This window comes from Fundulus heteroclitus, chromosome 8 (genome assembly GCF_011125445.2).
Source record: "Fundulus heteroclitus isolate FHET01 chromosome 8, MU-UCD_Fhet_4.1, whole genome shotgun sequence".
NCBI lineage: Eukaryota > Metazoa > Chordata > Actinopteri > Cyprinodontiformes > Fundulidae > Fundulus > Fundulus heteroclitus.
The window spans coordinates 7311176-7338471 of record NC_046368.1 but is presented as its reverse complement, the minus strand read 5'-3'; the positions used below and the strand labels follow the sequence as shown (position 1 = coordinate 7338471).

General features: G+C 42.2%; 1 protein-coding gene across 5 annotated transcripts in view; it reads right to left on the bottom strand.

Annotated features, from left to right (window-relative positions):
• Positions 1-27296, bottom strand: part of ehmt1b (euchromatic histone-lysine N-methyltransferase 1b) — a 59541-nt gene that overhangs the window by 10849 nt on the left and 21396 nt on the right. For 3 of the 5 annotated variants that reach the window (XM_036140037.1, XM_036140033.1, XM_036140036.1), the window contains exons 2-20: positions 24845-24926; positions 24249-24757; positions 19606-19828; positions 19371-19519; positions 14972-15127; positions 14697-14783; positions 14411-14513; positions 12878-12976; positions 10284-10561; positions 9371-9603; positions 9079-9294; positions 8911-8993; positions 6227-6333; positions 6020-6142; positions 5797-5898; positions 3411-3515; positions 608-762; positions 349-519; positions 74-218 (exon numbers count right to left, since the gene is read on the bottom strand). In XM_036140037.1, the coding sequence (XP_035995930.1) occupies positions 74-218; positions 349-519; positions 608-762; positions 3411-3515; positions 5797-5898; positions 6020-6142; positions 6227-6333; positions 8911-8993; positions 9079-9294; positions 9371-9603; positions 10284-10561; positions 12878-12976; positions 14411-14513; positions 14697-14783; positions 14972-15127; positions 19371-19519; positions 19606-19828; positions 24249-24757; positions 24845-24926 (3126 nt within the window). The remainder of the gene's footprint in view (positions 1-73; positions 219-348; positions 520-607; positions 763-3410; positions 3516-5796; positions 5899-6019; positions 6143-6226; positions 6334-8910; positions 8994-9078; positions 9295-9370; positions 9604-10283; positions 10562-12877; positions 12977-14410; positions 14514-14696; positions 14784-14971; positions 15128-19370; positions 19520-19605; positions 19829-24248; positions 24758-24844; positions 24927-27296) is intronic. The other 2 variants (XM_036140035.1, XM_036140034.1) reach the window with 2 other exon arrangements.

Genomic DNA, 27296 nt, shown 5'->3' with positions numbered 1-27296 from the left:
ACTTTATTTTTTTGGAGGTGTCCGTACACTTTTGGTGGTTTTATAAATGAGAGCCCAGAGGTGTTCAGCTCACCTGTAGGTGTGTTATGTTTCGGTCGATGTTCAGTGGGGAGGTGACGCAGTTTTCTGTGATGTATTTGTAGTCGTCTGGGACGGGTTCGCCGTCCACGGAGTTGACACAAGGAATGGAGACTTGCTCCTGGCCTAAAGATATGTCACTGCAGACACACACACACACACACCAAGCAGGATGAAGCAGTTCAAATCCAGTTAACTGGAAACAAGACAAAAAGTCTTTCTGAAATGTTTATAGTTGGTCTGTGCGCTGAGCTGCATCATGTTGCCAACCTGTGAAGCAGCTTCTCTTCGGTCCGCCTGAGCCGGCCGTTTTTGGCGTCCCTCTCTCTCTTGTTGGCCTGCAGGGCGCCCCAGGCCTTGGAGTTGTGGCTGCAGCAGTCTGGGGGAGTTTCTCCCTCCCGGTTCTTCAGAAACACATTAGCTCCTCGAGACAAGAACAGTCTGCGGAGACAAAGCCGCAGATATTGCTGATAATCCTGCTGATAGCTTTTAAAGAAAACACAGCGATGCTTCTTTTTAAGTTATTTACTTGACACAATCCAGGCGGTTTTCCCGAGCGGCGATGTGCAGAGGAGAGTCTCCGTGGACGTTGATGGCGTGAAGATCACAGTGGGCGTTCAGGAGCAGCTCGGAGATCTCCACGCTGCCGGAAAACGCCGCCCAGTGAAGGCAAATGTTTTTCTCCTGAGAAAAAAAAAAACAAAACACAGAAAGTGGAAATCTGATTAAATGTTTTAAAACTGTTAACGTATAAAGTCCTTAATAATCAAGCTCCATCATATATCAGAGCTCTGATTACCCCGTATGTTCCTAACAGAGCACTTCGCTCTCAGACTGCAGGTCTGCTGGTGGTTCCTAGAGTCTCTAAAAGTAGAATGGGAGGCAGATCCTTTAGCTATCAGGCTCCTCTCCTGTGAAACCAACTCCCAGTTTTGGTCCGTGAGGCAGACACCCCGTCTACTTTTAAGACTAATCTTAAAACTTTCCTTTTTGACAAAGCTTCTAGTCAGAGTGGCTCATGTTACCCTGAGCTACCTCTATAGTTATGCTGCTATAGGCTTAGGCTGCTGGAGGACATCAGGATCTATTTCTCTCACTCTGCTGAGTTCTCCTACTGCTCTCCAATTAGCATTATTTGTTGTTATTTCAGCTTTTAACTTTTTGTTATCTGTCATTTTTCTCTTCATAGAAGGTACACCTAGTCTGGCGTTCTGTTAGCTGTGACATCATCAGGGGAGGCAGATCATCCTCTATTACCATCTAACATAGAAAGTACTCCTGGGTCAATGTGAGCTTCTGTGCTTTCTGTGTCTCTGCTCTGTCTTCTCTAACCCCCAGTCGGTCGAGGCAGATGAGCGTTCACACTGAGCCTGGTTCTGGTTCTGCTGGAGGTTTTTCCTTCCCGCTAATGGGTGGTTTTTCTTTCCACTGTCGCTTGATGCTTGCTCAGTATGAGGGATTGCTGCACAGCCATGGACAATGCAGACAACTCTCCCTGTAGCTCTATGCTTCTCCAGGAGTGAATGCTGCTTGTCAAGACTTTGAAGCAATCAACTGGTTCCCTTATAAAGGAAATTTTTGACCAATCTGTATAATATGATTGAATTTGACTTTGTAAAGAGCCTTGAGATGACATGTTTCATGAATTGGCGCTATGTAAATAAAATTGAACTGAACTGAATTACAATTTCCCACCGAGATGGTTTATTTAAATCAGATATGAACCATGCAGGAGTTTTCCAGGCCAATACAGATTTCCCATTTTATTTAATGTCTCACCTGTTTATGATTTGTTTTTCTAACACATGTAACCGAAAAAGAAAAGAATTATATATACAGTAGGGTTCTTTGACCGAAGCGGCCGTTTTGAACCCCACATCAAATATGGGGAGTACAAGGTAAGCCCGTTTTTTTTTAACTCAGAACTATGGGTTGCTCCCAAACCTTTTTTTGCACGTCTGCCAATATTTTCACAGACTGGCTTTTAAGGCGCGGCGGATAAATATGGCAAAATAAAGCAAGACCACTGGCATAAAAATAGTGTTTTAATACAGTTTAATAGTGTTTTAATACAGAGTGCATGAAAAACACAACTGACTACAAGGTTTAATCAGTGGGAGCCCTGGGTCAAGCTGAGTCAGATTGAATGGAAGAAATCCGTGTGCAAGACTTTTCACATCCTGCCACGGATTCTCAGTTGGATTTGGGTCCGGGCTTTGACTGGACCATCCTAACACATGAATATGCTTTGAACTCAACCAGCGGTTCTCATATAAATAAATACCAAGTTCTCAGGACACACTGCAAAAATGGAACTAAAAGGAACATTTTCTTGAAATTTGGGTATTTTTCCTTGATTTGAGCAGCTGAATAAGACTATTTGCCAATAGGATAAGGTTTTTGCAATTAAAATAAGAACAATTCATCTCCATCATCTTATTGAGAGTGCAGGATATCTAATTATCTTACTTTAGAGGTAAAAAATACTCATTCCATTGGCAATTCGTCTTACTTAGCTGCTCAAATCAAGGAAAAATATACTAATTTCAACAGAATTTTACTTACTTTTAGTTCCCTTTTTTCCAGTGCAGGACCTGGGACATTAAAATAATTACCCCTTGGCACTGATTTAGGACTATGCGATCCTTTCTTCAGAGGTTAACAGGTTATTATTTTTGAAAAATTAACAGAAATGCAATGAGACCATCACATCTAGGGATCGTGGGAGACAACGACAGCCGAAGTGTGTCGCTTGTGTCCCGTTCCGCTCTGTAATTTTACTTTTTCTCATTGCAACAACCTTTGCACACCTTTTAAGGCCACCGTCATTGCTCAGACTCTCCTAAAAGTTCTCCTAAAACGTCTTTAGGTGCACCAATAGCGAACGGCTTCTTGGCCTCGGCAACGCGGTTTGCCACCAATAGATCGCAGCTGATCCAGGAAAAATTCTCCTATTCGAGTCATCAGCTAATTAATCTGTGTGCATCATTAGTTTAAATGTATAGAGACGGCAGAGGGACCGGAGGTTTCTCTCTCCCACCTCTTTCTATGCACTGCTGGTCAGCTGGCTGAAAAGAGTCCTCCTACATTTGTCCTTTCTCACGTGAGGGACAAATTCATCTGCTTGTAAAAGTTTTTAGTGGAGGAAAAACAGCACCACCTGTAATCACGCTTATCAAGACAACAATGTTCTAAAACTGCCGTTTTCAGGCTGCCAACCTGAACTGATGACCTTGTTTCACTCGTATAAAGATCCATCAGTCAATCGGGCTGTCCTGTGCACAGGTGGTATATAACTAAATCCGTTAAGCACAGAGCGGTTCTGCACTGACCTTATCCCTGATGCTGATGTCAGCTCCCTTGGACAGGAGCAGCTTCACCTGGTCTGCGTGTTTGTACTCTGTGGCCCAGATCATGGCTGTCCAGCCACCGTCGTCCTGCGGAGAGATGAAAAAACGCTCAGATTCAGAGTTTATTTTCCTGAAAAGGAAAGCCTCATTTCTTCATCTTTATCCACAGCATGCACCTGAACACAGGTGATAATGGCTGATCTTGAACTTTGACATTTCCAACAAAAATTAAACTGTCCAGCAGAAGATCTGGATTGGTGAAGGACAGCCGAGCGTATACAAGGACAAAACCTGCTTCAAAAACATGATATATAGGGCCCTATAATTTCCGCGATCACGGAATCGCGGACGGAATCGCGGAATTGGCAAATTAACGCAGAATCTAGTGTAAACGCGGAATTTCTACATTTGAAATGAAATTCTGTTTTTGTGTGGGAGAAGAACGCACGTCTGGGGGAAATGCACACCGGGGGACGCAAATCTGCGCGACACAATCCCTCCCGTTCTGTCATTTCAGCTTCCCCCCACCATCCCCCATCAAAACATTGAAAAAATGATGAAGCGGCTCTCCACAGCTCCGCTTTCGGCGAAAAAGTTGAGAAACACTGAGGCTGACATCCCTTTGCAAAAGATGACAAAACTGTGTCAGTTTCTAAAGAAGCACTGCAAACAGGGAGGAGCCCTACCTGAAAATGTAAGCAGTCTTCGCCAACTTCACCTAATCATATAACCAGTGTTTCTCGCAGCTCTATCTTTACGCGGGTGCCTCGCCAAACTCACGCTACCGCCTAGCTAACATTCCAAAAAAAACAAAACAAAAAAAAAAAAACTAACTCTATATACTTCCATGTTTATTTGACATTAACACGCGGTGGTTTGTTGTTGCTTTCGCGCGTGCATACAGTGATTGGCAGGGAAGAAACAGGCACACCCCCCCGCTCCGCGAGTCGCCCCCCCCGCTCCGTCAGTCAGTCGTCCGCGCAAATCTTGTTCCGGCCAACAACTCACCGCCTCGCCTAAACAAATTCCTGCGGGAACACTGAATTGTGAAATTGACATGTCCTATAATATTTTTTTACTTGAAAAAGCTAATGGAGCACTTTTATTTATAACAATTGGTTCATAACCATTCATATTTTGTTAGTACTTAGTGTTATGTTGCATCATGCAGTAAAAGTATTGAGTAAATGTGATGTTTTTTACCTCAAATTTAAGGTCATTCCTATTTTATTTGTGTACATTTTAATCATCAACATTAAAAGCACATTCTTTTTACGACTGAAATAACAGTAAAGGGTAAAAAAAACTGAATTCGTAAAAATTAAAACGGAAAAAACAGAATTTTCAAAAATTAAAACCGAAAAAACGGAATTTGGGAAAAAATAAAACGGATTTTATAGGGCCCTAGATATAATATTCAGGCTTCCAGAACATTTCTAAAAGCTCCATATGCTTCAGGAGTTCCCACTTGTTGTGTTTTTTTTTTTTGCAATGCAAATACAAACTCCTCTGTGAACTTACGGTTGGCGTTTCTGGAGATGTTGGGCTATAAAATATGGAACCTGGAAAAACCACCAGCTGGAAGCAAGTGAGGAGGGATGCATACGTATGTATGTTTGGGTGGATAGACTGATAAACTATCTGAATAATGAATAACCAGACAAACGGATAAATGGCCGGAAGGCTTCTTGTTTTGGACTAATGTGTAGTTAGTTGGTTGTTGGGATAGTTGGATGTATGGATGGAAAAACAAACTGTTGACTTGACAGACAAATGAAATGATGGATGAATAAAATATGAGATTTTTTAATGGACAAATGGACGAGTTGTTCAGATGGATGGATGGACGGATGGATGGATGGATGGATGGATGGATGGATGGATGGATGGATGGATGGATGGATGGATAGCTGAATGAATGGATGCTGGATAGCTGGATGGATGGATGGATGGATAGATGGATGGATGGACGGACGGATGGACAGACGGAGACAACTTTGAACGATGGGCCGAGGAAAAAAACGCCTCGACATACAAACATTTGCCTATTCTCTATTTTCTTTTCCAAGCTTCTCCAAACAATGAAAAAACTTTATCTAAAATCTGAATAGAATTCCAAATTTTGACCAACATCCAACAAAAGAACACAACTAAAGCAAAGCTCCAGGAAAGAGAAATAAAAATGTAACTGAGTGTTTAAAACGAGCCAAAACGCAGATGTTTTGTCCGATTTTCTTAAAGGAAGTAAAACACTACAATCTTAAATTTACATTTACATTCAGTCCGTTTAAAAAATTAAATGCAGTCCCTTTGTGTTATGATCTGCGGCTCTGATCTGTTTTAGAGGAACAGAGGAAACTGCACTGACCTGACAGTTTATATCGATCAGTCCTGTGGACAGAAGGTGCTCCACAACGTTGTAATGACCAGACTTCGCCGCTAGGTGGAGACACGTGAACCCCTCAACGTCCTGTTAGGAGGAGAAGCAACGAAAAAAAAATCCAAAAACAACTTAAACATCTCCGGATTTTTCCAAAAAGGGAAGGAAAACCATGAATTCTGCATCGATGGGGGGAATAAAGCCGCCCTACCTTGTGCATGGCGCTGGCTCCAGCCCTCAGCAGATACAGCACCACCTCCATGTGGTTGTTCTCGCAGGCCTCCATCAGCGGCGTCCTCTGATCCTCGTCGCACACGTCCAGGTTTGCTCCGGCCTGAATTGGAGTCGCAGCGTGAAAGAATCAGGGCCTGAACCAGGCTTTGGTACTCCCTGCTGAGACCAGAAACGTCAGCCCCACCTGAACCAGCATGTGGCAGACGTCGGCGTAGCCTCCCTCGGCGGCGGCGTGCAGCGGCGTGCGTTTGTTCTGGGAGTCCATCTTGAAGTTTGGGTCGGTACCCTCCACTGTCGGACACATCAACAACAGATCAGTTCTGATCCCTGAATGAGGAATATTTCCTTGGAGTTCATAATCATTCAGGCTGGAAAAGTCTCCTAAATCCAGAGGAAGAACCAGTGTTGTACCAACAGATAATAAGCTATCAGGAAGCATTTTATTGGGATTTTATATGCCAGACCAACACTGGGGTAGGGGTGCATTTGCATTCACCGCCCCATCGGTCAACGCTTTCGCTGCAGGTACAGCTGCAAGTCTTTTGGGGCCCGTCTACCAGTTTTGCACACGTAGAGACTGAAATTATTGCCAATTCTTTGATGAAAAATGGCTCAAGAGTCAGATTGAATGGAAGAAATCCGTGTGCAAGACTTTTCACATCCTGCCACGGATTCTCAGTTGGATTTGGATCTGGGCTTTGACTGGACCATCCTAACACATGAATATGCTTTGAACTCAATCTGCGGTTCTCATATAAATAAATGCCAAGTTCCCAGGACAAACTGCAAAAAGGGAACTAAAAGGAACATTTCTTGATTTGAGAGGGTAAATAATATAATTTGCTAATGGAATACGTTTTTGCACTTAAAATAAGAACAATTCATCTCCATCATCTTATTTCAAATGCAGGATATCTAATTATCTTATTTTAGGAGTAAACATGCTCATTCCATTGGCTTATAGTCTTATTTAGCTGCTCAAATCAAGGAAAAATATACTAATTTCAACAAAGTTTTACTTACTTTTAGTTCCCTTTTTGCAGTGCAGGACCTGGGAAATTAACTTTTTAGTTTGTTGTGTTATGTCATTAAAATAATTATCACTTGGCACTGATTGAAGAATGTGCAAATTCTTCCTCAGAGGTTTCCAGGTTATTATTTTGAAAAATTAACAAAAAGAAGTTGTAACTGAGCGAGAAAGTCCAAGACCTCAAAATCCAACATGGCTGCCATGCATGCTGCGGTAAAAGCAGCTTCTTTTTTTTTTTTTCTTTTGCACTTGTGGTGATTTCTATCAAATAAAGTGGCTCTGACAGACACAGCACTGGGCAAGCTGCTTCGGTGAACATGTTGGTACCGTGTGCACAAGAAATAAAAATACACTGTTAGCTTGTATTGCTACTAAAAGCTTGCCTGATCTTTATTTGTCATTGCAACACACATTCTAATGAAATGTGTCCTCCACAATTAACCCATTCCTCAGGGGGCATAATGAAAGCCTCAAGTTCAGTGTCTTAGAAAATGTTAATATTACATAACAATTGAACAAAAAGCCTTTTTGTTGGATAAATGTTATAAATTGGCCATTTTATGACCTAGACAGCAATGGGGAAAGACTGCTGACTGGACAGCTGTCTAGAAGACACAACGAGGGGAAGCCGCAAAAGTTCATTGCTGAGGAATCTCATAATTCATTAAAGAATGCATTCAAGCATAATCATAGAAAGCTGAGTGGAAGGAAAAAGTGTGGTAGGAATATTTGCACCGGCAACAGGGAAAACTGCAGGCTGTAAAGGGTTGTCTACGGTGTTCCTATGTTGATTGACCTCCAAGCTGGCCTGATCTAAACCTCCCAGAGCATCAATGGAGAAATGTCAGGAGGGAGACAGGAAACACCAGAAGCAGCGATGGAGATGAACTGGAGGCTCCAATTAAAGCAACCTGTGTTTCCCCAGCAGAACCACAGGCTGATCGCCTCCATGCCACGCCGCACTGATGCAGTAATTCATGCAAAAGGAGCCCCAACCAACTACAGAGTACATAGAAATAAGAATACTTTTGAGAAGGCTGACGTTTCTGTCTGAAATATCTTCTCTATTTAATCTTTTGCAACATTCTAATTTTCTAAAAAAAACACAAAAATGTGGGCTTTTCATTCCATGTAAGCCAGAACCACCGTCATTTTCATCATATAAAAACTCTATGCAAAATTAATCTACACACGTTTTCCTTTCTGGAACGGGTAACAAGAAATATTGAATTTTTTTTCCCCTCAATAATCTAATTTTATGACATGAACCTGTACACTGGGATGAAATTTCACACATGAAATCTGTTTACTAATTAGGTGACCTCTGAGGGCATCAGAGCACAAATAAATGCCACACTTCAGATTTTTCTTTTGTAAAACATTTCTAAAATCACTGCAAAAATGAAGCTAAAAATAAGTCAAATGTTCTTAAAATTTGTGTATTTTTCCTTGATTTGAGCAGAAAAAAATAAGATGATCTGCCAATAGAATAGGATTTTTGCACTTAAAATAGGAACAACTCATCTCCATCATCTTATTTCAAGTGCAGGATATCTAATTATCTTTTTTTAGGGGTCAAAATACTCATTCCATTGGCAAATAATCTTGTTTACCTGCTCAAATCAAGGACAAATACACTAACATTTTACTTATTTTTAGATCTGTTTTTGCAGTGAGAAAAAAAGACCCTCAGAACGCCTGGAGAAACAGCAAACAGAGCAGCGTAAATGATAAAATCCACGTCTGGTTGCTTCATAAGAAAAAGAGTTGAAGGACGGCTGAGGGCGGCTGCACGGCGCTGAGGTGTTGATGAAAGACCTTGGGGAGGATTCACATACCCAGCATGAGCACCACCTTCTTCAGTTCTCCCTGTTTGGCCGACAGGTAAAGCTGTTTGGGGTGAAATCGCAGCTTCTTGGGCCTACGGGCAGAAACCAGAGAAGAAGAGCTCGGATCAGATCGTCTTTGAGGCGCCGCCGACGCCAGACGACTCCACCGCGGCTTACTTCTCTGCATCGAGGGCGACCAGGACACTCTCCAGAGTCTCTTTTGCCGATCCAAAGGGGAGTGTAGGCGGTGTTACTGCTCCAGGTCCAGGCTGCAAAGGCCCCTGCCTGGATGACTCCGGGACGGCCGGGTCGCTGAGGTCCTGAGCGGGATGTGCGGAGAGCGAGCTGTCGGCTCTGCCGCTGACTTCAGCCGCTGGAGCCGAAGCAGAAGAGCTGCGCCAGAGACGGGAAACTTCTTAAGCAACGACAGACGGAGAGACGGAAGACAGCGCTGCAGCTAGCGTCTTACCTGCCGGTGGTTGTGTCTGCTCGGCCCTCGGGGGCCCCCAGGGCGGCGGGCCCCTTGGCCTGCGCCGGAGGAACAGTGGAGGTGGTGTCCGCCTTGGCGATGGTGACTTCCTTGGCCTTGCCGGCCTCCTCTCCGCAGTGCGGACAGAAGCTTTGGCCTTTCAGCACCGACGCGCACGCTTGGTGGAAGCGGTGAGAGATGCTGACGTCCGGCTGGCACTCCATGAAAGTCCCCTGCAGCAGGAAAAGGCCAATCAGGACGATTTACTCTTAAATTAGCAGCATTTCACTTTCATCTAGTTTCCATCACCAATATTAAGAGAAAGGAGCTGTTTCCACGGCTCCCCCTAAGGCTGCACGATATTAGAAAGTATTGTGACGATCATATCCATCTTCAATGTCCTCCCGTCTTCGCTTTGATTCAATTAAATCTTATTTTCCTCTTTCTTGTAGGGGAAAATGAACAAATGGATGGTAGGGAAAGGATGGATGGAAGGAAATGGAGCAGACAGACAAAATGATGGACGGACAGACTACACAACGTCTTATGGAGAAAGTTTGGAAACAGACATTTTCCCCACACTGCAAAAATAGAGCTAAAAATAAGAAAATATTTCTTGAAATGAGAGTATTTTTCTTTGATTTGGGCAGGTAAATAAGATTATTTGCCAATGGAATAAGATTTTTACACTTAAAATAGGAACAATTCATCTCCATCATCTAATTTCAAGTGCAATATATCTAATTATCTTATTTTAGGGGTCAAAATACTCATTCCATTGGCAGATAATCTTATTTACCTGCTCAAATCCAGGTTGAAATACATTAATTTCAAGAAAATTTTACTTATTTTTACTTATTTTTAGTTCTGTTTTTGCAGCCTCTTCCAGGCGCAGCAGGGATTCAGGACTCACCGCTCTGCAGAAGAAGCCGCAGCCGGGACAGCACTGGTGCTTCACCATGCCGTTGCGGTGGTCCTCGCACAGAACCAGCAGCTGCACGGAGTTGGAGGGACGCATCATCTCGTGCTTCAGGACGGCGCTCTGGCAGCGGGTCAGCTGGCCGTCCACGCTCTCCGTGGCCATGCACTTCCTGTCCGCCAGGATGAGAATCTCCCGGCTCTTTGGGGTCTCCATGCGGCAGCTGCAGAGCGGAAGCTCCTGAGCCTCCTCGATCGCTGACCCTGATGGCTCTGAAAAGACAGATAACCTCCTGGGTCCAACCCTGATCTCAGCAAACCTTCGGATAAACCGGGTTGACGTTCAGAACCTTTGATGGTTTTACAAAATCTAGTGAACTGGACGCTGATCTGTTCTGTGCTTTAAGTATCAGAGAGTCACGGCCTGATGCCGGCGCCGTCTTTACCGGCACGCCCAGGAGAAAGAGATGCTGAACATCAACGGGGACTTCATGGTCAAAAAAAAGAAAAAAAAAAGGGCCACGACCAGATTAATAATATGCTTTAAGAAAAAATAATAATTGCTTTAAGAATAAACGGCTAATTCCCATTTCTGTCTGTTTGCATCTTTAACACGTGGCTCATACGGCACGACACGCTCTGATGTGTGATGACGCTTTTAAAAGTGCAATGAGCAGTAAAATGTGGAAAAACAAAGGATTAATAATGTAAGACAAAGAAAGGAGGAAGGACACAAGGAAGGAAGAAAGGTGAATAGGACACGCCTGAGTAACGACACATGGAAGGAAACATAACGGTAGAAACAATGGAAGGAGGGAGAGAGGAAGGGATGGACACAAGGGGAAAAGGAAGGAAGGATACAAGGGAGGAAAAAAGGAAGGAAAGACAGAAGGAAGGAAGCATAACGGTAGAAACAATTGAAGGAGGGAGGGAGGAAGGGATGGACACAAGAGGAAAAGGAAGTAAGGATACAAGGGATGAAGAAAGGAAGGAAGGAATGATACAAGGGAGGAAAAAGGAATGAAAGACAAGGAAGAAAGCATAACGGTAGAAACAATGGAAGGAGGGAGAGAGGAAGGGATGGACACAAGGGGAAAAGGAAGGAAAGATACAAGGGAGGAAAAAAAGAAGGAAGGATACAAGGGAGGAAAAAAGGAAAGAAAGACAAGGAAGGAAGCATAACGGTAGAAAAAATGGAAGGAGGGAGAAAGGAAGGGATGAACACAAGAGAAGAAGGAAAGAAGGAAGGAAGGAAACATTGCAGAAACAATGGAAAGAGGGAGGAAGGAAGAGATGGGCGAGGGAAAAAAGAAGGAAGGATACAAAGGAGGAAGAAAGGAAGGATACAAGGGAGGAAGATAGGAAGGAAGGATACAAGGGAGGGAAAAGGAAGGAAAGACACAAGGAAGGAAGAAAGGATACAAGGGAGGGAAATAGGAAGGAAAGACACAAGGAAGGAAGGACACAAGAGAAAAAGGTAAGAAGGACACAAGGGAGGAAGAAAGATAAATAGGACACACCTGAGTAAACCACATGTAAGGAAGGATACCAGGAAGGAAACAATGGAAGGAGGGAGAAAGGAAGAGATGGACAAAAGGGGGGAAGGAAGGAAGGAAGGAAGGATACAAGGTAGGAAGAAAGGAAGGAAGGACAAGGAAGGAAGAAAGGGAGGACACAAGGAAGGACACAAGAAAAAAAGAAGGACAGAAGGTGGAAACAATGGAAGGAGGGAGGGATGGAGGGACAAAGGAAGGACACAATAGAGAGCAAGGACACAAGGAAAGGAATAAGAAAGGACTGATGGATGGATGGATGGATGGATGGATGGATGGAAGGAAGAAAGGAAGGACCAATGAACACAAGGGAGGAAAGAAGTAAAAGTATAAACTGAGTGGATTTGCATATGAACTCTGTTGCTTTTAATAAATTAACTGGAGGAGTTTAAAGCTGTAGTTGGTAATCATGTTCACTTCTTGTAATACTGGATAAAATGGTCCTTCCATCCTGACAGTAGTCAAACATTATGTATTTAGAAAAAGGAGGTTAAAAAATAGATCTCTGTGGGAGCTGCAGGCCTGTAAAACTCTGACCAATCACTGCCGTACGGTCCGAATGGATGTGATTGGTCAGAGTTTTGTTCCTGCTCTCACCCCCCACTGTCCCTAAAGTTCTGGGGGTATCATCTTATCTACTGGTTGTCCCACATGCCGTCATTCTGATGCGTTCATGTAACGCCAGTGTGCGTGCTCGTTCCTTCATAGTTTCTGCTTGCTGCGCATGTGCACTTCTAGTGTCTATGTATCCGGTTAGCTTAGCAGCTAGGTTAGCTTAGCGGTTAGCCGTTCATTGTAGCTCCGCTGCTCTCACCGCAGACTTTGAACATGACAGAGTCGCAAAAAGCAAACCGCGTAACAATTTTTTTTAAAGAAGAGGAAGGCCTCAGTAAAAAAGAAATAAGACCAGAGTGGATTTTGGAGATTTTTTTTCACACAGTAAGACGGTTTTGCGCAGTTAATCAAAACAGGACTTGGGTAAACTCCCAGAAAAATCACAACTCTACCTTTAAGGAGGCAAATTTCATCTGCTCACCTTTGCTGTGTGAAGACTTGCTGAGGTCGACGCCCTCCAACGAGAGGATCTGAGTGTACTCCTGACCGGAGGTCTGGGGCAGAACATCCGTCTCTGCTTCTAAAGCAGAACACGTGACAGTAAGAAACAGAACCAGCACACAAAAGCCCACTTTTAACAAATTAGAGATCCAAACAGCAAACTTATATCTTTTTACACTGCAAAAACAGACCTAAAAATAAGTAAAATGTTCTTAAAATTTGGGTTTTTGTCCTTGATTTGAGCAGGTAAATAAGATTATCTGCCAGTGGAATTAGTATTTTGACCCCTAAAATAAGATAATTAGATAAATTGCACCTGAAATAAGATGATAGAGACCGGTTCTTCCTATTTTAAGTGCAAAAATCTTATTCCATTGGCAGATCATCTTATTTAGCTTCTCAAATCAAGGATAGATACACTAATTTTAAGAAAATATTACTTATTTTTAGTTCCGTTTTTGCAGTGTACCTTCTACTATACAGTCAAGCCCTAGTTTGAATAGCATCCAAATACCGTATTTTCCAGATTATAAGGCACACTGTGAATTAACGTGTCTATGTGTGTCAATGTCCACACATAAGGCGCACCGGATTATAAGGTGCACTAAATATTCTTCCCAAGTCTGTAATATCACTGCAAGAAGGGAACTAAAAGTACAAATTTTCTTGAATTTAGTGCATTTTTCCTTGATTTAAGCAGCTAAATAAGACTATTTGCCGATAAGGTTTTTGCACTGAAAATAAGAACAATCCATCTCCATCATCTTGTTTCAAGCGCAGGATATCTAATTATCTTATTTTAGGGGTAAAAAATACTCATTCCATTGGCAAATACTCTTATTTAGTTGCTAAAAATCAATTTAAGTGCAAAAATCTTATTCAATAGGCAGATAATCTTATTAAGATGCTCAAATTAAGGAAAAATACACTCATTTAAAGAAAATTATACTTACTAATAGTTCCCTTTTTGCAGTGCGGCCCTTCACGTCCACAGCTCTCTATCCGTCTATCAGGAGGACAGAGTAGCTGGACTACACTGCCCTGTTTCTAACATAACGCCAAAATAAACGTAACTTTTATATTGAATTAACTTACTAGGTTTATTGTTGCTAGCGCGTACTCCAGGCTGCCTTACATGAATGCACTTCTAGTTTAGACATTACAGTCAGGCAGTCTGGTAGACAGCTCAGGGGTCCTATCAGGTAGTGACTCAGTGTACCGTAATGCTCCTAATATCCATTGAGTGGAGCGGCTTTGTTGCTAGCCAAAGTCGTACTTACACATTTTAACAGATTTTTGAGCGCATTGTACCGCATAAAATCAGTCAGTAAGCACAACGGTGATCTTATATAAGGCGCATCATTAATTTTTTTAGAAGAATTAAGGATTTTAAGTGCGCCTTATAGTCTGAAAGATCAGTTTGGGGGTTGTAACATGACAGTATGTGTGGATCCTTATGAAAGGCAGTGAATGTGTTGCGGTTCCGCTTCAATGGTTTGTGTTGACAGGTCACCTTTGGGGGCCGTCCTTCTTTTCCTCTTCCTGGACGGTCTGAGCCACGCGCTGTCTGCTTTTGATTTCTTCTTCAGCTTCTTCTTCAGGCTGGACTCGAAGCTCTGAGACGGGCCGATCGGAGCTCAGTCAGAGATCATTACAGAAGCACAGAAACTGACAACAAGGCCAGAGTATTTTTCATTGCACTCTGTTCTGCTCTTCCCCTCATCGAAACAGGGACATCTAGATGAGACCTGTTATCCTGAGCAGGCTAGGAAGAGCAATGATTCTGAGGAACATCCTACCAAATCAGACTCGGTGCCCTCCTCCTCTCCTCCTTCTTCTTCTTCTTCTTCTTCGTCGGATTCTTCAGACTCGTGTTCATCTTTCACCTCCCACAAAAACAAGGTAGAGACAGACTTCCTCAGCATCAACAGCTACCCAGAAATCAACTTTTTCTGATTTGAATTTTATCCAAAGTTTCAGAAACATTTTTTTTAATTGAGCTGCACACTTTTGCATTTAATCCAATGCATGTTGTGAAGGTGATGGGAAGCAGAAACATCTCCTCCTCTCCCACCTGATCAGTAGAGTCGGAGGTTTCTTTAGCAGCTGGAAGTACGGCCGTCTCTGCAGGCTGCCGTCGCAGCTCCTCTTCAGACTCCATGTCCTCCGACTCGTCTTCCTCGGACGCATTCCCCACCTTCTCCCCGTTTATGTTAGCCGCCTCCCTTTTCTGGAAGGTGGGAGATTCGTTAAAAAAGGGCGGCTTTAGTTAAGATTCAACATTTAAATCAAACCAGATTTTAAAACTGGCTTAACGTCATACGTTTTATGGAGAGAAAAAAAATCCCAGTCTGAGTTAACTTGGACACCAATTTAGCATCAGTAATGAATATGTCAAGACAACTACGTTTGTTCACCGCAGCTCACCGTTAAATCTCTGCTAGACATTTCCCTAGGTTTGGCAGGTTGTTTGCGTCTTAGTTCAGCTCCGTCCATGTTAATTAGTCTCGCTCCATCGCTCTTCCTGCTTACCTTCAGCACTCGACTGCTCTACAGAATCCCCTGAGTAACCCTCCTGCATTCACTGTCATTCTCCACTCTTCCCTCAGTATATGAGCTAACTGCTTGTCATTGTTGGGTTCTTTTGTCTCCGTTGCCTCGTTTAACTCCATTATTCCTGCCATAACTCTGGATATTTTTCTTCCACGTTTTACCTGTAAATTCTCCTTATATTATCAAAAAGGTTTTCAGTTTATACCATCTGTGCTCTTGGGTTCTTAACAAACCAACCTACAAACATGACGCTGAGATTATTATAAACACTGCAAAGAAAGGCTTTTTTCCTGGCCTGGACCAGTGCCCGTATTCACAAAGAATCCTAAGAATAAAAGTAGCTCTAAGTAACATAATTTTAGGAAAAATCTTAGAATTTGCCAAATTCTACGATTTTTTTTAGAACTTTACCTCAGTGAGATAAAACTTATTTACAAAGCATCTTAAGCCTTCAGAGAGCTCCTAAAGTAAAAAATGTTAGGAGTAGTGAAGAGGACGTTTAGCGAGCCTCAGAGTGTCTGAAGCAGGAAGATGGTGGAAACAGAGAGAGCTGATTGGAGGAAATGAGCACATAAACTTCTTAAACAATCATACAATTATTATGTAGATAAGATAAACTTTATCATCCCCACAGGGGGAAATTAATTAGTTTTAGCTGCCCGAGGGGTTAAAGTTGCGACTCTGGTGACATAATTTTATTGAGGATAAATAATAGGAAAAATATTGAATAATCATGAACAAAAAGTGGAGAAATGTACAAAGAATATGGTAAAGAGATTATTTACAGACTGCAAAACCCTCTCAGTAATAAACATTTTAGAAGAAATGGAAAAAGTCACTGAAAAACATACAGAAATACACTCTAGACAAGGTAAAAAGAGGTGAGAAAGTATTTCCTGTATTGCACATGATGATGTCAGCAGCCTAAGTGGTCATATGAAGTTTACTTGTGTGATGCTGTCTCCTCTCTGGCTTTTTGCTGCACGGAGCGCTTCTCACTTTCCAGGCTGGTGCGTAAAAGCACCAAAACGCAAACGCGCAGAGAAAAAGACCCCCCCCCCCCGACCTTTTAAGTCTGTCCCCTTTGCCAACCCCACGTTTTTCAGCTGCTACGACTGTTCTGCGTTATTTGCGTTCTTAAAGGAAACAGGAATTTGTCACGGCATTTTTCTTTATCTTGATTAATTTTGCACATCTGTTACATTTGACCAAAATGTGGATTTGTTTAGTACTGGGTCACTTTCTATGATCATGCCAATAAATTTAATTATGAGGCTTACAACCTTGTTATGTCACTCCCATTCCATATCATGTGCTAATTAATAATTTGCTTACGGGAATGGTTACCAATTCAATTAATTACATTTTATTTATATAGCGCCAATTCATGAAACATGTCATCTCAAGGCACTTTCCAAAGTCAAATTTAATCCAATTATACAGATTGGGTCAGATTATACAGATTGGTCAAAACATTTCCTATATAAGGAAACCCAGCAGGTTGCATCAAGTCTCTCCAAGCAGCATTCACTCCTCCTGAAAGAGCGTAGAGCTACAGTGGACAGTCGTCTGCATTGTTGATGGCTTTGCAGCAATCCCTCGTACTGAGCATGCATGAAGCGACAGACCAAGCAGCTCATGTTCAGTGTTTTCATTTGGCACCTTATGATCTGGCTACATGCCTTGTAGATATCAGGTCATTGTGTCAACGCAGCCAAAACTTTAGATTTTGTTAATTTAAAGAACTAAAGTCGGTCGCCCGGAGCTGCACTGTTGCTGTTCGTCATTATCAAATCACTCAATAGGCTTCTGAAAAAAAGTCCCCATCACTCCTGAGAGGATGGGTACACCCTTACACCCCATTATTCAACAGTCTACAGCAGAAATATTTTTACATCTGATTTTATCAGCCTCTTAAATGGTTGTGGGGGGATTTCAGTGTGAATTACTGTTTCCATTACGCCTTCTTGCATTCCCACCAGCATGTTTCAGGTTGAGGTCTGGACTTTTACCAGGCCACTGCATTTGGGCTCATTGTCTTATCCTTAAGGTACCCTCCCTGCTTAACAGTAGTATGAGCTGTCAGCTGGTTGATGTTCTCCAATGTGCAATGTGCTTTATGGCCAATAATCTCTACCTGGCTGTCATCTGCCAAAATCTCCTGTGGCTTATAAATATCCAGCTTTTCCTCCTGTGAATAGATTTTTTGGAAATTACCACTTAACCCTTCCCAAATTAAGCAGTGGTGTTTTTTTCTAAGGCCACTGCTGAAGTCTTTCCCCCTGACATTGTGTTAATGTTTATCTCATGTCAAGACCTCAGGAACGGATGGTTGTTATACTGTTCAAAGATGGCCTCATAAGCCTGGTCACATTGATAGGCAGCAACAGTTGCTTTTCTAAGGGGATTGATGCCATCTTCTCAAGCCTTCAGCTGATCTAAAACTCTGCAGCAAGAGTTCTTATGAAAATAAACAAGAGGGATCATATTTCTCCTATTTTAGCCTCCCGTTAAATCAAGAATAGAATTTAAAATTCTCCTTCTAATGTATAAAGCCCTTAATAATCAAGCTCCATCATATATCAGAGCTCTGATTACCCCGTATGTTCCTAACAGAGCACTTCGCTCTCAGACTGCAGGTCTGCTGGTGGTTCCTAGAGTCTCTAAAAGTAGAATGGGAGGCAGATCCTTTAGCTATCAGGCTCCTCTCCTGTGGAACCAACTCCCAGTTTTGGTCCGTGAGGCAGACACCCCGTCTACTTTTAAGACTAATCTTAAGACTTTCCTTTGTGACAAAGCTTCTAGTTAGAGAGTTAGACTGAGCTACCTCTATAGTTATGCTGCTATAGGCTTAGGCTGCTGGAGGACATCAGGGTCTATTTCTCTCACTCTGCTGAGTTCTCCTACTGCTCTCCAATCTGCATTGTCTGTTGTTATTTCAGCTTTTAACTTTTTGTTCTCTGTCATTTTTCTCTTCATAGAAGGTACACCTGGTCTGGTGTTCTGTTAGCTGTGACATCATCAGGGGAGGCAGATCATCCACTATTACCATCTAACATAGAAAGCACTCCAGGATCAATGTGAGCTTCTGTGCTTTCTGTGTCTCTGCTCTGTCTTCTCTAAGCCCCAGTGGGTGGAGGCAGATGAGCGTTCACACTGAGCCTGGTTCTGGTTCTGCTGGAGGTTCTCCTCCCTGTTAAAGGGGAGTTTTTCTCTCCACTGTCGCTTCATGCTTGCTCAGTATGAGGGATTGCTGCAAAGCCAGTAAATAGGAAGTAGCGGTTGCAAACTAGCATGGAGCACACATCTAACAAAAATGGATAAAGGTTGGTTTTCAGGAATGTGTTGCTAGAGGGCAAGTAGTCAATGTCAAATAGTATCTGCGATGTCGCGTGCTGTCCAGAGACGTAGAGAAAGAAATGCAATTTTATTCTCATTATGAGAATATCTGGGAAGACGGCGGGAACAGCTGCTCAGTCATGTGCACTGCACCAGCTCAAAAGATGTGCTAATGCTAACATAGCATGTAGCACCGTTCAGCATTACGTTTTTCTTGTCTGTCTGCCCGGGAAGGTTTCGTCGAACAACGCTTGTGTGTTTTTCTTCTTTATAAAGACGTTTATAAAGATGTGAACTGCAGTGGGGAAGAAGTGCGACAGTTTTTACAGATGTGAATGAGTCAGTTTATGTAGATTATTCAAATCTGTAACACCGAATAATTCTTTTTTTTTTGCACTTCTATTGATTATTTTGACAACCCTACTATATACACACAACATTTTTAGTATCACTGTTACCCATGTATAAAAAAAAGAAATACACAAGCAACACCTAGCCTGGGGGCTCATATAGTACAGTGTTACCCTGTTTACGTTATCTAGACAAAGAAGAAATTAGTTTAATACACAAGGAAGTAGGACCTGTTGGGTCTTTGCTGACTCTTGCAGCTCCTTAAACATTTCTAGCACGGTTCTCTGCTTTAGCACTTTGGTTTTCTTCTTGGGAACCAGGCTGTATGTTCCCATTCTCCTCTTCTTTTTCCGGGACGAGAAGCCTACTGAGAAGGGTCCTGGGTCAGAGAGGAGGAAACATACAGAACCGTCACCAGACGTCCATGCAGTGAATCCCAACGGCAGCGTCTGGGCTCAGTCCTACCTAGGTGGAGCTTGGCAGGAGCTGGAGAAGCTGAAGCAGCCGCAGGCTCTGTCCGAGCTGCTGGTGAAGCTGACGAATCAGTGTGTGCTAAAGCTGGCGTTTCTGGCGGACTCTGAGGTAGATGGTTCGGCGCGGGAGGCGGCTGAGAGGATTTCTGCACGTCCGGCGCGGCTGGAGAGTCCAGTTTGGCACCGCTGGATTCTCTCAACTCCCTGTTAATAAGCTGCAGATGACAACGACAAAAATAAATTAAATGTTCGGAACTCAGAACTGTGGCACAGATGAACTTTCAATCCCATTCCAGTCTTCCTACATTTTTTTTTTCATATATATGTTTCCAGAGTTAAATGTCCTGTTTTCTTTACGCTTTAACAGAGCTTATTAACGCGTGAACTTTTTTAAACTGTAACGCTGACATTTTTTTTAAACGCACGTTAATCACGTGAATGCGTTTTTCCCCGCTGCGCTCTCCAGACTGTGTTTTTTTTCCCTCTGCGCTTTCCGTAGTTTCAGGAATGCTTGAGACTGTACCAAAACAGACCCGCGCTCACTGTTGCCTACACTGCAAAAACAGACTAAACTTAACTAAAAATAAGTTAAAATTTTCTTGAAATTAGTGTATTTGTACTTTATTTGAGTAGGTAAATAAGATAATCTGCCAATGGAATAAGATTTTTGCACTTAAAGTAGGAATAACTCATCTCCATCAACTTATTTCAAGTGCATTATATCTAATTATCTTATTTTAGGGGTCAAAATTACTCTTTCCATTGGCAGACAATCTCATTTGCCTGTTCAAATCAAGGACAAATACACAATTTTTAAGATAATTTTACTTATTTTTAGTTCTGTTTTTGCAGTGTAGTCTGCTTATCTCATACGACTTTGGGCTTCTTTTTCTCTAAAGTCGCTTGTAAATTTCATGAGTTGCGGGTTGCAGTGTTTTGGGCTTGTTTCTGAAAGTGAAGCCGCTTATTTGGCCTCTAAAATAAGTGACGCTGCCACACTACAGACACAGTGAGTAAATATCCCTCCGCCTCATAACGCGCTGCAGCGCATCCTCCTCTAGACTGACATAGGAGCCGAGGGAGTAAAGGCAGGAAGAGCAACTCTACCCGTATTTTCTGCAGTTTACGGTTGCAATAACTGATGATAACTGCTGAATGTAGATTTGGCGGTGCAGATCACCATTTTGAGCATAGATTGGTTATGAAGGTGATTTTTTTTACATGCTGATAACATTGCAGAAACCCAAACCATATTAAATATTAAAATGCTTATTAATTTGTTGCCTTTTTTGTCTCTAAAATGTAAAATTAGTATTACTTTACATGTAAATGCTTAATACCATGTCTATCTTTGTTCAAGAGGCAAAAAAATGTGTGCATGAAATTTTTATTTTGATTTACATATTGTGTAAACATCAGGGTGTTATGATTAGCCATTTAGCCATTATTGGCCAGAGTTTAACATTTTATGGCACCGGGATGTTTTCATTCCAATTCTGAAAAGTGCTTGAAAATAACAAAATGAAAACATTTTTTGTACAAGAATGTTTTTTACTAGTGTCATTTATTGCAAAACTGCATATTGAAAAGGCCCAAATAGGCTTTTACACTTTCAGAAATAAAAAGATAAAATATGTGATTCATTTGCGATTAATCTCGAGTTAACTATTGAAATTATGCGATTAATCGCGATAAAAAAAAAATGTAATCGTTTGACAGCCCTAATATATATATATATATATTTCCCGAAGAAAGTTGGGAAGAAGATAGATGGTCCAACGAGGAATCTTTAGAGACAAAACTTAACAGCTTTCAGTGCGTGTATAATGAGAGAAAGCCTCGCTAAATCCACGGATCTGATTCAGGTTATTAAATAAAGCTCCTCCCTCTGCGATTAGAAAGCTGGAGAGTCCTTTTTCTTTTCTTTTGTTTCCTTCAGCCGTGGTTTATGGCTTGTAAATGGTAAAACTAGATTTCCGTTAGACACAATCTGTTCATCTTGGTCCGTAATATTAATGTCGGTGCTCTTCGGTTTAACAAAAGGAGCTTTTGACGTTGCTGCCTGGATTTCCTCAGCAAGGGACGGTGAACTTTATTACTTTGTTCCCTCCTTCCTTCCTCAACCCGATGTGGAAATATCTGCCATAAATTCACCGTAAACTTTAGTATTTTAGATTTCAAAATGAAGCGCTGAGTCTAAAAGATTATGGAAAATTTACATTATTAAAAATTTGTCGTAATCCTGATGAAAAGATCAATGCAAGACCGGGAAAGGTAGGTAATTGGAGAGATATAATATTATAATTCCATATTATATTTTATTTTTCTTTACAGACTAGGTACAAACTGCACACAGATAGATTCTAGCCAGTCACTCTGGCAGAAACACTCTTGTGTAGATGTCATTACTGGGTGAAGACTATTTTCGTAAAGAGGTAAAAATGAAGTCAGAAAATGCACAAAAGCTACTGAACACACTGCAAAAACGGAACTAAAAATAAGTAAAATGTTCTTAAAATGAGTGCGTTTGTCCTTGATTTGAGCAGATAAATAAGATGATTTGCCAGTGGAATAAGACTCCATCTTATATCAAGTGCAGGATGTCTAATTGTCTTATTTTAGGGATCAAAATACTCATTCCTTTGACAGATAATCTTATTTACCTGCTTAAATCAAGGACAAATACACTAACTTTAAGGACATTTTACTTATCTTATTTTTAGATCTGTTTTTGCAGTGCATAGTTCAGATATGGCATATGTAGTTCATTCATGCAGTAGTGAGAGCGAGAAAGAGAGAAAGAGAAGAGGGCCAGACTTCAGCGGATAACAGGAAGGCTGAACGGACTAAACATATTTAAAGTGTTTGGTCTTTTTGGAAATGTTGCCGGTCTTCTGGAAAACTCCAAATTTGGGTAAGGATCTGGATTCTCAGGGGAATACACAGAAACACTTTTGTTTTATTATTGCTAGCTCTACTAACTGCTTATAAAAGATGCTAAGAACAGTTTGAAATGTAAACTGAAATGTGTAATGTAAATAAAAATGTAAAACTCGGTTTGTTTACTTACACAGACCACTAATGCCAGGAAGAATAGAAAAAATATTTGGTGCCATTGCTAAATATTAAAATAATATCAATTAACCCAATTTTACACGTTGGTTTTTCCTCCTTTTTTTCATCAAAATGTTCCTTTCCCTCTCTGTAAGCTTCATCATCTCAGCCAATAAAACTAAATATAAAATGTGGTCATCAAGAGGAGTGACAATTATCTGGATGCAGGATTTGCACTTAAAATATAACATCCAACCAAATATTGTGTCCTGTGTGTATGACTTGGCACACAATGATTGCAATTTAATCGGCTTTGCAGCTCTATTCAGAATAATAGTAATTGAAGAGGAATTGAATTGACCATATTTTTCAGACTATAAGTCGCTCCGGAATATAAGTCGCATCAGTCAAAAATAAGTCATAAAGAACAGAAGTCACATTTAATTAGTAATAAATAAAAGGTTGTGTGAAATAAATCTATTTCACACAATCCCAGACTAAAAACTGACATTTAATCTGGTGAGCTAATTTATTAAATTGCACAGCTGCATTCGCGATTGGTTGAATAACATGAAACATACCTGGGAGGATGAATGGAGAAAATTAGCATAAAAAGCCAGTGACTCCTACCCGGACAGTTCAGCATAACGGCCCGTTACGGCAAAAAGTTTCAGAAGGGCGCTGAAATTAGACCGTGAGCATAGCGGTGCTACGTGCTAAGCTAACAGTACGACACTGATGTTTCAGAGCAACATAAAGCTCACGTGCATCAGTGAAGTTGTAAAACGCTGAGAAAAAAAGAGCTGTAAGCTAGCGCTAGCCGTTATTAGCTTCGCAAACAGATCTATAACAGTGTTCAGTCGCGGTCTGCGCCCTTAGAGCTGCACCACGCGAATCCAGACTAAAACAGCGAAGCAACATACAAACGTGTGTTCAGTCTTAGTTGTTTATAAGTTAATATTTAAATAAATTTCTAAGTGGTATAGGAGCAACATAAAGTTTTCAAAAGCCCAGAGCGCCATCTTGTGGCTATAGATGGTAATGTGAATTTATCCAATGTAAGATCAATAAAGCCTATCTTATATTATCTTAATGTTTACTCCTTGGGTCGTGTTGGTCTGTATGGTTTACCATTTAGAAATTGATATGTAAGCTGTAGGATCGGCTAAACTATGAAAAAAAAGCGAGTTACAGTGTAAAAAACACGGTAGCTAAAATCAATATCAATAGTTCAAAGTTTTACAAAAAAAGAAAAAAAAATTGAAATCGGCTACAAAATTCTGGTTTGTGCATCGAGAGGGAGAAAAACGTTAAAAATTAGAGACATGAAGAACTATTAATCAAAATCTAAAGAAGACTATAAGGAATTTAGCCTGCTTGGAAGACAAGAAGAAATTAAGGATGACTCAATGCTTTTGAACATTGTTTTACCTTTATGTCAGGCAGAAAGAAGTTTACTGCTCATAAGAAACCAGGAAACTAAAAGTCTGCAGCCATGCATGGTTGTGGACAAACAGGGCAAAAAGATTGTATGATTCAAACAGATCAGATGAACCAGATCAGATGGTGGCAGTGAGTTACCTTCTGTGCGGGGCTCACTGCAGGCCTGGACATGGTCTTCCGCGCTCTGTGTACAGTAACAGGTGGTGGAATTGTGACAGGACTTGAATCAAGGCCATTTTTAGAGTCAGACGTCCCCTGATCCAACATGTTCCCCGTGCTGGGGGCAGTCCTTAAAGCACCTGAACTCTGCACACACCCTGATGCCGGGGCGACGAGCGTTTTGGCTGCCTGCCCCCCCGCCGGCGAGCCCGAAGGCAGCCTGTTAGTCCTGAGAGGGGAAACTCCTGCAGCGTCGCCGTCCTCCTGCTGCTGCTGCTGCTCCTTGGCGAGAATGAACCCATTGCTTCCAGTCACAGACGCGTGCGGCGTCTCCATCCCGGTCGTGCCATTCTCATTCACCAACGGCACAGTCTTACTGCTGCTTATTGTCAGGTCCGTGTGCCTCCCGTCGTCACTTTCCGTGCCGTTAAGCATGGCCTCCGCTGCGGGGGGAGAGGCACGTCCCAGTACCACGTCTTTGTCCTTATCTGATTAAGAAAGCAGAAAAAAAATAAACACTGTTAAGCAATCAGACACTGGGCCAAAACCATTCAGAGGAAACTCTAAAGTCTGACCTGACTTCTCCTCTCTACAGCTCGGTGGATCCAGTCCCTCCTTCTTTGGAGGCGCAGCGTTATCCACGGCTAAACCAGCGGGCTGCGGGTGAAGAAGAAGAAAGTCCATCAACCATAAGTAGCCACTGAAGACCTTAATTTGAGTCTGATTGCTGGATAAACCGCTCTTAATTTTGACATTTCCTCTACAAGGACCTGCCAACTTCAGCTGGATTTGCCGATTTAGTCAAAGTGATGCCTTATTTTAGTTATTAAGGTGTCGCTCAAAAATCACAAGCTGGTCTCCTTAAATAACATCGGAGCCGCAAAGAAATGCAATTACATTTAAGGGTTTATTTTTTAGTCGGTCTTAAATGTTTTTAGATCAAATGCAATTTTTAAGTATGGATAAAAATAACTGAAAGAAGTTATCAAAAGATCCTTTCCTTTTCAGAAGAAAGAAAAGCTATACCAGCCGAACTGGTCCTGTGTGGAAAAGTAATCGCCCCCTAGGCCTAAAAAACTGGTTTATCTAACCGTGGAGGCGACAATTGTCATAATTAGCCAGTTTAAGGTCATGCCATGGTACAATAGACCTGAAGACTGGAGTTAGACTAGACCCATAAACTGAAAACATTAGGAATAACGACATATTAACTGCTTTAAAATAGAGTCGTTACACTTGTGCCAATTTATTTTAAGCCGAACAAAACCGCGTTTTACGGTGAAGATAAAGCCAAGCAGCTGAGTTTGATTGCATTTTCTATTTTATCATATTCCTTCAATGATTATTTCCTTCCGTCTGAGCAAGATTTCGTCATTTTCAATCCCCACAAACTAAGCCAGAGGTTAAAAAAAATATATATCTAACTCAAACCATCTCTCGTTTAAGCAATTAAACCCCAGGAAAGGACTAAGTTCTATAATGAGGTGTGTTGAGTAAACAATGAGACCAGGGCACCTCAGTCTTTCTACGACACTGAGCAGAGCAGCAGCTTCAGAGCAAATCTACAAGATCCATCAATCATATCGAACCCCTGCAATAAAGTCCAACAAGCTTCCTCTAGAGGAGGGGAGAAAAAAGACAGTTGAGGGGCTCAAAGGCATTTATTGTTGCAGACTCTTCAATCTTGGGCGGCATTTCAATCCAAACAGGAAAGCAAAGCAGCCTCGTATCAGCCGGACCTTTAACAACAACCCAACCGTTCAGTATCACTGAGAAGTGTAAACGCTCTCCTCTACCTCTTGTGAGGCTCTTTGGAGGCCGAACAAAGGCCGGGCGCAGACACATGTGCTGAACAGCATCAGCAGGGATGTACAAAGCAGAAACCGAGACTACATTTTCACCGACATGCAGGAGAAAAACGTTCTCCTTACAAACGGACCCAATCAGACGGCCTAAAGGAGGCAGAGACAACTGGAAGCCGCACGTCAACAAAGCCGTCCGGACAGTTTCTCATCAAGGCCTTCTCTCCTCCACCACGCAGACCGAGTCCCGTCTCCAAGCCGGACCGTCAGGACGGACGTCCACGATCCTCCTTACAACGTGACACTTGGAGGCCCTACACCCAAGGCTGACCAGCACCTTGTCAATCAGCAACAAGCTTTGCTCAACAGCCTCCCTGCAGCACAACCACTGAGGCTGTTTCCCAAAGACCGTCCAGTCAGAGTGGAGCTTGGCCTGCCGCAGGAACACCTGGGAGCAACCAGACCGGAGGAACCCTGCAGCTTCCTCTTCTTATTCAAAGCAAAAAACACAAAGACCGGCCTCGGCCCTCCCCCTGCTGGTGAACGGTGGAACCGACGCTGAAGCCAGAAGGCAGAGAGAGAGAGAGAGAGAGAGGGGGGAAGGGAGGCAGAGAAAGCTGTCTGCAGAGCTCCGCCATTTCACAACCACACTGTTTACTGACAAGGCACGGCCATTGCAGCAGTTTTCCACTAGATGGAGGACTGAAGGGGTTGGGAAGCTGGTGGACTGGAGCAATGAGGACTCTCCAATCGTAGGGCCAACGCTGACGGAGAGGATCAGCGGTCCTAAAGGCCTCAGTTAACAAGGAAAGATGCTAGATTAGACCAAAGCTGCAGCTTTAACTAATGAAAGACCTAATGGTTCAGAGCACAACACCAGATTCCCTTCTGCTGTCAAGCTGGCAATATCACACTAGCTCAATTATTCACCGTCTCTCCAAGATCAGGTGAAGCTGGTATGTGAAGGCCTGCGACCTATCTTTAGATCTGAGAACGAGTCCAAGCTCCAAAACACAAAGTATAAAAGCTTTTCACTCACAGACAGTTCACAGCCAAGGAGACGGAGGCAGCGTCTGCAGGAGACGACAACAACTGGTCGTTTTTTATTTATTTTTTAATCTGGTGGAGTTTGAAGGGTGAACGAGGAATAAACCCAGAGGAACCGTTTCAGTTCATCAGGTTAAAACAAAAAAAAAAAAACTCACTGGATTTTAATGTGATTATG